General features: G+C 32.7%; 1 protein-coding gene across 2 annotated transcripts; it reads right to left on the bottom strand.

The window, feature by feature from the left end:
• Positions 1 to 819: 819 nt before the first annotated feature.
• LOC111409777 lies at positions 820 to 7,213 on the bottom strand. Of its 2 annotated transcripts, none has more exons than XM_023039811.1 (5): positions 6,092 to 7,213; positions 5,237 to 5,994; positions 5,067 to 5,159; positions 1,393 to 2,189; positions 820 to 1,294 (listed from the first exon to the last, which is right to left on the bottom strand). In XM_023039811.1, the coding sequence occupies exons 1-5, from the start codon at positions 6,174 to 6,176 to the stop codon at positions 1,288 to 1,290; spliced, it is 1,740 nt and encodes a 579-aa protein (XP_022895579.1). In that variant the 5' UTR covers positions 6,177 to 7,213; the 3' UTR covers positions 820 to 1,287. The 2 variants fall into 2 exon arrangements, with proteins under 2 accessions (XP_022895579.1, XP_022895580.1); XM_023039812.1 differs by having other exon boundaries at positions 5,067 to 5,153; positions 6,092 to 7,208.
• Between the last annotated feature and the right edge of the window lie 5,948 nt (positions 7,214 to 13,161).

The following is a 13,161-nucleotide window of genomic DNA, read 5'->3' on the forward strand; positions in this document are numbered from 1 at the left end:
TCAATGATTAATGTATTCCATTATTGTAAGTATATGATCTCTAATTGTTTCGACTCGATTCCCAAAGTATCGAGATCAATCTTTTATTTAAAACTTCACTCATTGGTACTTCAAAGAACTTGAACTAGCAATCAAAGGTACATTACTCACGTAGGATTTAAATGACCTGTTTGATAATCAAGTAGAGTCTCATTTCGAACGGTCACAAATGAATCATCTACGCGGTCCCATTCAATGTGCATCTAAATACATTATTGTTCATATTTCAAGATCCAGACAAATTTTAATAAGAACAATACAATCTTATCAACATAAAGCATCCAACTTTATGAATCGATTGTGAACGACATAATTTTGATCACATCATGAATTGTATCTTACTATACCCGATCCATCGAGTATATAATTTGTGACATCCTATATGATCATGAAACCTTAGATAATCCCTTCAAATTATAATACGCAAATAAACGAATGTTAATTCTTAATGTGATTTTACAGAACAATACTCGAAGAATGAGCATCAAGCTAACAATGTTACTAAACACAAGAATTTGACAACCCACAATTTTGCCACTTTTAAGCTATTTCTTCTCCAATGAGTTATTGGATAAATTGCAATCCACTTCTTAATCATGGTTTGTTCGTGGCAACTTCGTTTAAAAAGTTTTACAAGCCGAGTTGAAAGTACTTATCGAAAACTTTTGTCAATAGAGCATGAAAAAACTTTACATAAACCCAATATGAATTAAACAGCAATCTTAAAATAAGAAAAATTGGGGGAAAAAGTTGAAATAATTACAAAAATCAAGAAGAATATGAGGAAGACAAGAATGGAAGAAAAGTAAATTATTTTTCTTCTTTCTTTAATCAACTAAAGAAACAGAACGTTTTGAAAGATTCCACTATTCAAAATCCTATAACTGTTAAAAAGCCTAGAATTTGCACACAATCAATGACTTCGATTAGCTTGATAAAAACCCCTAGTCTATTCCCTATTTCTCCACGTCTGAACTACAGAAAATTCTTGAACCGATTTAGCTGACATGGATAATCGAGGTTGATATACGGACTGGAACCATCAGTTACTTCTATTCCACTTTCACGACACCAGCGAAAGCATCAACTCAAGCCATCAAGATTCCAGCATGTCCAAAAAATCAAGATTCCAGATTAGTGTCGGACAAACTCAATCCAGAAGAAATGCCATCACCAGTCCCAATTTGCGAGTCGAGAGGCAATAAAAACTACAGTTGTACTCTAATATTTTCGGTGATGACCTTGGATTTATGTACTGCAGTTTACACGACCAACAGAAGTCATTAATAAAAAATGCATCAGTATTTACCAAGATATATAAGCATGAAACATAATTTCATCAATATCGATTACCTAGTATTATCCCTGTAGAAAGCACTAATCTCATCTTCAGTAAGACCACCCTCATCAGCATTTTCCTCCCAGCCCATAGAGCGTAAAAGGGCAAGCTCTTCCTCTTCTGGAAATACAGGATCCACGCTTAAACTTTCATTTCCATTGTTAACATATTTCTGCCATGTCAAGTCACCTCTCTCCACGGACAAATGGCCCTCACTCAGGCTGACGGATGATGAGGCATGACCCTCATGAGTATTAGAAGCCATCACCTCCCGTAGTTCACCAAGCTTATCCGAAACAGATGGTGATGCGATAGAATCGTGATTGGGAACCTTCGAGGAGTTTGCTATAGATGGATCGTGAGCTGCTGATGGATTTGCCGTGGATGGATCGGTAAAGGACGACAAGTTTGCCAAAGATTTCTTCCTCATGAGGTTGAAAAATTCATTTCGACTTTGAGCTTGAGAAGTTGATCTCTTCTCCAACACAGCCAATAAAGGCTTGGAATTGGCACCGGCAGGGACTGGGTTCTGTGGTGGGCCCCTAGTCACTGCAGATCCAGAAGCCGGAGCCACAAGAGTGGAATTCAAGATTTTGGTACCACTTGTTGGGCTCAACTTATCATTAGCATAAGAAGAGACACCATTTCTCTCTCGCGCTGGCTTCAGAACATGGAGCTTTCCCACATTAGATGTCTTTGAAAGGTCAGATTTCTCAGGAACCCCGAGTGGAGAGTGACTAACAGGAAGTAAAGATGCCAGTGTATGCTGTTTGCCAACCTTAGTTTTCTGTTTATCTGAAGAATTCAAGACCTGAAGCAGAAGTTCAACTTTATTAACCATATTCATAACACATCTACAGATGAATGGTGTCAAAGAACTGACAGTTGTCCAACAAGGATAATCAAATTCGTAATAGTCAGAAACTGCTTAAACTATCTTACTTATTAAAGTGAAAAATACACATCTCCTGCACAAACCAAATAGAGCACAGGGCAAGAAAATATTGCAGAAACTTTTTTCATTCATGTCCTCGCAGGTAACTTGAAAATGTCATCGTCATTGTCAACTACTGGACAGTCCACAAAAAAAAGCTTCAAGACCTGAGATTTTTCCATTTTCAGAAATCTGCCATTTACAGGACTATCAGCAACCCACTTACCCCCACACCTTTTTCTTTTCTCAAATAAACAAATAAATCATTACTTCTCTCTTTCCTCCACCTAACAGCTACAGTGTTTCTACAAGTTCTGGTAAGTAAATAAGTTTCGACCCCTACTCTCATAGAAATGTATGTTCACGTTCAAGTATCAATGTAAAAAAGAAGGTCTATACTCCATCATATATGAACCTCTTATCCGAAACCTAAGTCAACCAAGTTTAGGTAACAACTAAGAATAAGTTATTTATACCTCATAAAACCTACCTTAAGGGTGACTTCAGATAAACTGTACTGTCCATAGGAACAAAACTCAATTTGACTCTCTGTCATAGCAAATCCAAAAGTCATAATGTTTTATCACCACTAAGACAAAGTGAACTACTAATATCTCTTTGCTACGATACACACACAAAAGTACACGAAGTACTCCATAGTCCACAAAACATATAGAATACCTCTAACAACAAACAAAGGACGACAAATTTTCTTCACACAAAACACAACAAATTTCCTAAAAATATCCACACATATATATTCAAAATCTCTCTCTACTTACACACACTTACTAAAATGTACACAAAGAGGCCTGGGATTGAAAGAATAGGACATTTGACCTTTCCCTCTAGAAAATTTGACACGAATCAGAACCACAACTGCCTGCAATGCGGTGACAGGAGGAAAATCAGATTTTCACTTATACAAAAGATTTTCCTCAGTGCATTTTTTTCTCTTGTACTGATCAGAAAATTGAGGGCCAATCCATCATTTAATATTTAATATATACATAAAATTTTCCGGTATTTTTCCATGCTACTCATTTTCATATCTTAGGATTTTCTGGAATTTTTGGAATTCTTTTGTTGTTGTTGGTTGGTTTGGGGGTCTAGGGTTTGATTACCTCCCCGCTTTTCATCTGGGATTGTTTTTCTTAAATAATCGCAATGTTTTGGGATTTTTACAGCACAGATTAGGATAATTATTTTGTGGGCTGTTTATCAAAAGTTCTGTTTGTTGAGATATGGCATTCTTCTAGTGATTTTCTTAAACATGGAGGCCTCAAGAGGCCCTTGTTAATTTTGCCTCTGGATCAACGAGAGTACTTATTAAATTAATTGAGAAGAACCATTCTTATTGACTTTATGGTATAGATAAATTATAGGGTAAGAATGCAGATTCTAACATCTGAAGGCTTGTTTGTTGGAGGAGTTATTGGGGAGATTTGTGGATTTTGATAAATACATTACCGGCTAGTGAGTTTTCAAGGACAACCATAAAACCAACTGTAACATGTTTACTTGTCCAAGATACGCTAAAAAGGCAAATGAACCACGAGTCTGGTGAAGATAAGAAAGGAACAGTTGTGAGACGGTAAGACATACGAGTAAAGGTCAGTCCTGGGGATGACCATTATCACCTATTGACTGGGAACATTCAAAATCCCATGTCGGTAATTCTCACATTCATCATTCATATTAGTAAAAATCCTCATTGATAGGAACTTAAGAAGACAATGATGATAAAATAAAAAGTGAAGATGTTGGATCGACAAATTCTGCTAAAAACAAACAATTTAGAGACTCTTAACACCTCACCAATGCTAAACCAAATAACTTTTACTAGACCCAAAAAAGTGGAGAAAGAAGTAAAATAATGCTTATTCAGTAAATGCTGAAATAATCCTATTCCTCCTTTCACAATCAGGTTGGAAGTTTGTATGAAGACAAATATTCCCAATTTAGAAGACCAGAATATCAATAGCATTCTTTATTAACTAGAAGAAGATAAGCTATTATTAGATTTGACATAATAGAGAGCATATTTTCATTGCTTGTGCAACAGAGCAAGTTTCTTGTCAGCTGTGGCCTCTACGCCATGTGCTGGTATAGTTTTATCCGTTACACGCCATTCTAATAAATTTATCTCACAGATAATTTTCTTTCTGATTTGTAGAGATCAAACGTACACATCACTCGTCCTCTACTTCTGTAACTCTTTCTGTATATTAACAAATTTCTTTATCTTGGATAACTTTCTGTTTTTCTCCTTCCGTTTTCAGTTACTAGGAATACTAAGAATCTGATGTCTAACTACCACACTGATGGAACGGATTGAAAGAATATATACTTCTCACATGAAGATGAAACAGACAGCATGTTAATTGCTTGTGGAAAAAAGTTGTGTTTTTGTCATCTTTGTGTTAAAGCTTCAAGAATATGTTCCATTTTAGCTCTACAATATTTGCGATGTGCTTAGAAAGATTCATTGATTTCATAATATGTTCCTGTCATTTTCTTTAAATGTACCCGAGGACTCCTCAATCTAAAATTCCGTAACTTTTTCTCTATCTTAACAGTTTCTTCTTATCTTGTGGGTGCTTCATTTTTTCTCCTTCTGTTATTAACCAATTGGAATACTTTGAAACCCTTACGCCTAAATGTCACACTCACAAAATATGATAGTAGATTAGTAGATCATAGCTCATAAACTAATTATCACAAACTTTAAAGCAAAGGTAGTATCGGTCATACCAAGGTTTTCGGCTTGGATGGTGTCACAGGAATTAACGGCCTAAATTGTTTGAACGCAATTTCTTCATGTCTCGGAGTTCCAGATGACTTCAACAGAATATAAAAAACATGATGTAAGCATAATAACTTTCTGATTCATTTCCCGAAAACAGAGGGAGAACTGAAACTACCTGAGTAGTAGTCTGAGTATGAGTAGAACTCTGAGCGACAGTTTCAGCCATGTTGAGACCAGAACTTGTCCCGAAAGTGCTAGAGGAAGATTTTGAAGAAGTGAATTGATGCAAAGACGAGATGCCAATTCCATCACTACCGACTAACACAGGCACCTCAGCCAATGCTGACGTCCACTTTTCACCTCCTATCACAGTTAAGGAGGGAATGGGTAAGCTCTGAATGGCAGTACTCAAGACAGGAGATGGGACTCTTCCAACCTCAGGAGTGGCTGGTCTTTCTTCTGCTCCCAAGGATGGAAAATCCCTCTCAAAAGCTGATTTATTTGCAATGCCAACAGGACTGCCCTCTGTAAGCAAACCATTGTTTTTTCTACTGGCACTACTCAAGTTTGTTATAACTTTCTTTGGCCATGTCTCCCCACGATTCCCAGAAATCATGGACTGTGAACGACTCAACTTATCCCCCTCAAATTTACTTGGCACAATGTTCCCAAACACATCTGAAAAATCTCGGTGCTCATGGTCGCCCGAAAGTGGCTTTTCTTTGTTACGAGAATCATATATATCCCGGTCCCTTTCCCTTTGATTTTTACCGAAACTACTGTAAGACCTCAAACGACCAGAACCATTACTACTAGAACTCTGTTGGAAATATGACGAAGTGGTTCTATCAGAACCGGAATATCGCCTTGAATCATGACCATTACTATGCGCGAATGACTTGTTTCTCGTAAGATTTGATGCAGGATGACCCACTGACAAAAAAGAGATGCATTTAAAAACTTGATTAAGCCAATTAAGCAGAACATACTAAATAAAAGATATTGCTTCAAAATTATGATAAAGATAAACCTGAATGTGAGGTAGTGCTACCACCAGTCTGACTTCCACCATTTTTCAACCATTCTGGAACCAATGTAGGCTCACTTCTTTCCATAACCAGTGCCAAACATTATCATAGAAAGAAATAAAAGGAAAGAAAACTGACTAGGCTTCCTCGAATTGATGACCACGAGCGTGCTGATGATTGATAAATGCGGCGCCTACCCACTTCAACAAAATTAAATGTGGTCGGGACAAATTTAATCCAAAATTTATACTTACTTCAAAATTTCCTATAAATTAATCTTCCTTTTTCTAAGCCAAAACCCTTAAGTCTTCAAAAAGAAAGAATCTGAATTCTCTCTATACAATGAATGCTGTCATGTCAACAAGAAAATTCTAATCACGTGAAGGAAAAACTAAACTCAGTAAGTTCTTTGGTGCCCGGACGCCATATTAACAAAGGCTTGTCAAGGCCGTAGTGTTCAAGATAACCACAAGAAGAAGAATGACAAATCCCAGTAAACAGAAATTTCAATAAACAGTACACCAAAATTTAATCCTAATCCTTGCAGAAAACATCCCGAAACAGGGTAATTCTTCAACAAATCAACAATTCCAGATGAAAATCAGAGAGGTAATCAAACCCTAGAGTCCCAAACTATCCAACAATAACAAAGAAGCCCAAAATCCCAGAAAGCCTAATATTTGAACCCTCAGCAGCAAGGAAAATTCTCTGAAAACGAAAGGAAGCAGTCCGTATATATCAAGTATCAATAAATAGACTGGCCTTCAATCTTCAAATCAATAATAATGAAATAAATAAACCCTGAAAATCTTCTGTATAACAGAATAACCCTAGTTCCTTTAGTCGCCGACTTTAACTGACGTTTTTTTCAAAATCTGTGTAATTTTTGTAGATAAAAAACTCTATTCTCAATTTTAGGCCTCTTTCTGTACTTCGTGGAGAGATTTTTTCTGTCTGTAGGTAAAGAATGGAGATTTTCTGAAGAAATTTGGGTTTATATGAGTGGGTTTTTTGAAGAAAAATTGGTTATTATTAGTATTCCTATATAAGTAGGACTGTAATTCAACACTAATCCTAAATGTTATCTACAGCCCACCAATAATAAGGTCTATTAAGTACCTCGGTATCTTTTACCTCTTCTTTGAAAATTCTCAGGACACTTCAAGCATGGATTTGGACATTGGCTAGGAACTTGAATTGTGATTTTAACAATGAGTGAGTGCTATAGTTAATTTGACTTTGATCACATTAGATGTCATGGGTATTAAAATCGGGTAGAGTCGATTGTGTAATAAAAGCTTTTTGGAACGCGGCTCGATCTAAATTTTCTCATGAGACCAACAAGGGCCTGTCTTATCTAATTCGCATTTTATTGGATATGTATGGGTTTAGGGAAGAATTGTGAAGCGGGTTATGGGATGGATGGCTACAGATCGAGGAGCAATTTGTCGGTGTTTGAAACAATTTTGTGTTATTCATATTACTATATCTCTAGAGTTAAAATTTTTTACAATGAACTATTGAACTCAATCACTTGTTGCCGTTACTCTTCAATTTTCTGTTGACGTCAAATAAGAATTTCGAGATTACCCCTTTCATTCTTGGGGTGATGGAATGAAAGATCTAATGATCTTGATGTAACTTCATCATATTTTACTACGAAGGGAGGAACTCGAAGTAAAAGTACCTCGACTTGCTAATGAAATTGAGAGTGGGTTCATATCGAGTGGCATCGTGATTTTAGGAAATTAATGATCATTTCCTATTAAAAAAAAAATCCTCCAAAAAATACTTATATCAGTGGAAGACTTTTAAATGGGTCTTGTAAAATTGGAGGTATGAATATCTAAGAATTTAGGTTTACCATTATTATGTATTTTCTTTACATTTATAGCTTATTGAATAAGGAATTTAAGTGTAGTAGTAAAATTTGGAAGATTACGTTTTATTTTATCCAACTTTTAATAAATTAATTTATTATTTTGGCATCACTTACATAATCTAATTAATGAATTAATTGAATGTAAAACATGTATCATGTTCTTCGGAAAATTTGCCGTGTAAATTAAAAGTTTATAGATTATTTGAATTAAGAGAACGAAGAAAGGAAAGAAAAACGAAATATTATCATAGGTTTAGAATGCTCGACTAGATAACAAATAACTTTTAAAAAAGAAAAAACAAAATTAAAATCTAATATATTGGTCTATATAATACAGTACCGTAGTGTGAGTGTACTACATATGCCTATATAGTTTGGATTAAAATTAGCATTATAAAATTGGATAAATCCCAAAATCTCACAATAACATTTTATTATATTAGAGAAGAATATATCAGAATTAGTAAAATTACTCTCTCAAAAGACGTTCTACTTTCACATGGATTGCAAGTTTTACATCGGTTTTGTTAGTGGTACATCGGGGTGTACCTAATGGTATACATCTCACTCACATGGAAGAGGGACCCACTCAAATAAAATATTCTTTCTTTCACATAGGTCCCACATCCATGTGAGCGGGGTGTACCGAATGGTGTACACCCCATTATGTACCACTAGACAAATTCGTTTTACATAGACCATGTTTGCTTCACTTAAAAAGCTAAATAAAATTTAAGTCAAAATTAATAATTCATTTTAATCATTTATTTTATGGAATTTACAATTTTTTAACCACACATTAATGAATTTTTATAAAAATTTACTAAAATATTGATTTTTATCTAGACCCTAATATCTTTGAAATAGTAAAATAAGAAGAGTGCATTCGATCTAAATGTTTAAAAGATTTTTTTGAGATTTAAAAAGTCTGAATTTATTTAATATAATTTTTTTAAGACTTCACAAAATGTCAATTCTCTGTGATCTAACCTTTTAGAAAGTATAAAAATAAAATATCACAATTTATTTCTCATTAACCTCTAATATGCATTTTTATCCTATCAATACTTTTCTTTCTTTTTCCGGTATACGAACCTTAGATTAATGATTAATAAAATTAATATTTTTTTTTCTTCTAACGATTATATCGGCTCCCTTTCCCTTTTTCTCTTATTTTTCATGGATTCTCTCTATGTTTTACCCAAAAAAAAAGAAAAAAAAGGGAGATCATATTGTAATTTTAAAAAGAAAATGAAGACTTTTTTCTCACTCTTCTTTTCATCCTTTTTTTTTTTATGAAAATGATCATTTTGTAATTGAATTTATAAGACTTTATAGAAAATTACTAATTCGTAATTAATTTTTTGTATATTAATTAGTTGTTCAATTTTAAAAGTTTGACATGTATTAACACTAAGCGTTACGAGATTTTTTATTTTTTCGTGTTTTAGTGTTTATCACTATATAAAGGAGGCTTGGATTTTTCAAATTCTTTTATAAATATTATTTTATTATTAGGCGGTTGCACTAAACTGCCTTAAATTGGCAACGAATGTTACAAATGTTCAACCAATACAACAATACACAGAAAGAAACTTATCTCTTCACAAGAAAACAACAAATCTGTCTAGAATCACCCAAGAATCAACAGATCTCCTTCACGAACTCAAAATATAAGAATCATCTCGTTCTTACAGATTTTCACTCAAGAAAAACACCACCATTCCAATGCTAAAACATCTAACAATCACTTTAGAATGAGAAGTTCAATTGTAATGGCAAAAATCAAAAACCCTAGCCACAGAGAGAAAAAGGAACCCTCTCGAATTCTCTCAAACTTGAAAAACCAAAAAATTAAAAGTCTTCAACCAAACGAACCGTCCCAACATTATTTATATCACCAAGGACCAAAGCTTTCATCCGACGGTAAGTAATGAGCCAAGTATCATCATCCAGTAAGAGTTGCCATTTTATAAAGGTGAGTTTCCACAAAACGCGTTTTTAATTAAAAATTATGGGAGTATAAAGAACAAGGTTCGAGTCTCAACACTCTTCAGTTTTTTTTTTAATTGCAATACAACTAAGGGAAACAACGAGAGTCTTATCATCAATGTGGATAACGAAATTACTATCCCCCTACAAAAAAAAGTTAGTTAATTAATATCTAACAATTAGAATATGCTAAACATCGCTCTCACAGCTAGACTACAAGTCTCACAGGTAATGCATCAAAAAAAGATAGTTAACAGGAGAATCAAAAGGAAAAATATTCTAACGAAAGTGCTTAAATACCAAATAAACGTAAATGTACTTCGAAAAAGGGTTAGAATTTTCAATTCCCTTCAAATTATACAAACTTTTGACATATAACAATTTTGCAACAACCTTAGTACTATGCTAGTTTGTATTCTTTCCGGCAGAAGTAGTAAACTTTAAGAAAAATAATAGTAATATACATCAAAGCCCATATATATAAACTCAACATATAAAATGCAACACAAATTAAAGAGTAATGCTTACCAAGGCAAGCCAGTGGAATCATGATAAGTGTCTAGCACTGAAATCAGGGCACGGAATGGAAGAATAGGCTTACTTTAATCGGAAAAATAGGCTGTGCAGAGAAGGAGCGAGAGAACAACAATAGGGGTTTTGAAAGCTTGCTACAGCTATGGGTTTATGCTCTTCTTTCATTTGACTGTCAAAAATTTTCCAATCAATCGAAATAAATAGCTAAAAATTAAGCAATTAGAGGTTCTTAATTGTTTAAAAGAACATGAGAATGAAAAGTAAACTGAAAAAGAACCAGAAAGCATGTTAGAATCTACGATGTCCATAATGGTGAAATCAAGAAAATGCATATGCAAACAACATAGATATAGACACAGAATAGTTAAATAGTGACCTTGACATGGGATCCCCGGTTGAGCTCCGGCATCGATGGATCCTTGTCCACCATTATTTCCTTCTGCACACCTACAAATCACCCATTGAACCCAGTTACCTTTCATCACATTCTTATTTTTCACATTTAGTTGATTAAAAAATCTTATCCTTAATTATGATTTACGATGCTTTTAAAATGGTGGTCAAATATTTTTTTTTTCTTTTGCATTGTTGTTTGTTTTACGTATTTATAAATATGATGGACCAATTGTTTTTTTATTTTATCTTGTAGAAAATTTTGGAAAGAAACCATAATTAGGAACAATTTATGTTAATTAAAAAATAAAAATGATACGAAAAAAATTTGAGACATAAATGTGATAATGTATAAATATTATAAATGTTTCATGCAATTAAAATGTAATCAAGTTATTAAAAACTGCAATGTGAATATGGTAAATGAAGATGGGGATAGTGGGAATCGAACATCCATAAGAGAGCCTAAGTGCAAATTTATTATCGATGTATCTAAATTTAAGTAAATTTTATTCTAAATAAAAGTTTTCGAAGACAAATGAATTCTATAGAAGTCTTTACCTTCTATTAATTTCATAAGTCAAACCTATAACATTTGACGTACTCCACAATCTTTCGTCACTTAAAAAATTTCTGTAAAAGTCTTGATTAAATACAACTTATAAATGACACTTAACAAGATTAAGGATGGAAAAAAATTAAATTTTATCATCTTTTTCTATATAGCAAACTCCTATTTGGTGTAGCTAAAAATCTAGATTTTGGTTAACAATAACAACAACAACGAAATATATAGTAAAAAATTTGATAAAAAATAAAAAATAAAAATGTATGCATCCTATAAAGTGTGTAGATATAATTGATTATTGACTTTAACATAAATTTTTTTCAATTTTTTAAACTCCGCCTAACATGAGCCAAATATGTAAATGGGATTCTCATGAGACAATTATAGAGATATTTGGAAGTACGTACAAAGCATGGGAACACCAAAACGTTAGTCCAACTTGATGGAAATGGAAAATATATAAGGATATCCCAAACTTCATAAAAAAAAACTACTACATCGTCCTATAAAAAGTAAACTTGTTTTCCCTTTTTGTCTATTTCAAATTATAGGTAACTTTCCTTGTTAAGGGCATAATTGATTTCTTCATTTTTTACCATATTCTTATTTAAACCATTATTTAATATAGAAGAGTATTACAAAAAATGTAAGAACTATATTAATTATATTTTCTTAATCAATGTAAAAATGGAAACAAGTTTATCGTTGTGACGACGGAGGAAGTATTAGCAAGTAAAACAACATCATTTGACATCCCATAATGAATGGGTTAAAGTAGATTGTTAAAGAGGTCAAAACACTATTTTTATTTTTATTTTTTTGAAAGGAAAGAAAAATAAAAATTTGTGGGGTCAAATGACCCCACATGAACCATGTGGGTCTGACCATGCTTTTATATATATATATATATATATATATATATATATATATATATATATATATATATATATATATATATATATATATATATATATATATATATATAAAAGCATGGTCAGACCCACATGGTTCATGTGGGGTCATTTGACCCCACAAATTTTTATTTTTCTTTCCTTTCAAAAAAATAAAAATAAAAATAGTGTTTTGACCTCTTTAACAATCTACTTTAACCCATTCATTATGGGATGTCAAATGATGTTGAAACATTACATTCTTAATATCATTTAGAAGTATTCATTGTTCAATTTTTTGCTTATTAATGACATACGAAACGATTGATTATAGCAAAAGTTACGGCGCATCTAATTAGACCGTTTCAAACTAGTATTTCTAAAAATTTTAATAATATGCTAACTTTCAAAATTTGCAGATGTTCGTCATACTATCCGAATCCACAAATCGTGTATGTCATCTAAAAGCTCGTTTCGAAAACTATATCGCAATTATATTGAATGGTCCTAATAGATATCAAAAATTAATTAAATATATGTCAAACATATGTCTTAAAAGAGACATCTAACTTGTCTTTTCTTTAAAAAAATCCAATTATTTCATTAAAATTTATTATTTTTGCATGTTAAATTTTTTAATATAATTTACATCATTTTATTAGAAAATGTTATCTAACAAGATCGTTACAGATTAAATGTAATTTGAATTATTTTCGTATTAAATTTAAATTTCATTTATTTCCTAGATTAAGCTTTTGTTTGGGCCACATTCTTTTAAAAATTCACTTTTTCAAAACTCATTTTTAACCATAC

Source organism: Olea europaea, chromosome 15 (assembly GCF_002742605.1).
Source record: "Olea europaea var. sylvestris chromosome 15, O_europaea_v1, whole genome shotgun sequence".
Classification (NCBI taxonomy): domain Eukaryota; kingdom Viridiplantae; phylum Streptophyta; class Magnoliopsida; order Lamiales; family Oleaceae; genus Olea; species Olea europaea.

Bases quoted from the DNA above. Each gene is read 5' to 3' on its own strand.
- LOC111409777 (XM_023039811.1), bottom strand. From the start codon at position 6,176: ATGGAAAGAAGTGAGCCTACATTGGTTCCAGAATGGTTGAAAAATGGT. The intron at 5,995-6,091 runs GTTTATCTTTAT...CTTTTTTGTCAG, and splicing joins TAGCACTACCTCACATTCAG to TGGGTCATCCTGCATCAAAT. The intron at 5,160-5,236 runs GTAGTTTCAGTT...TTTTATATTCTG, and splicing joins ATACTCAGACTACTACTCAG to TTGAAGTCATCTGGAACTCC.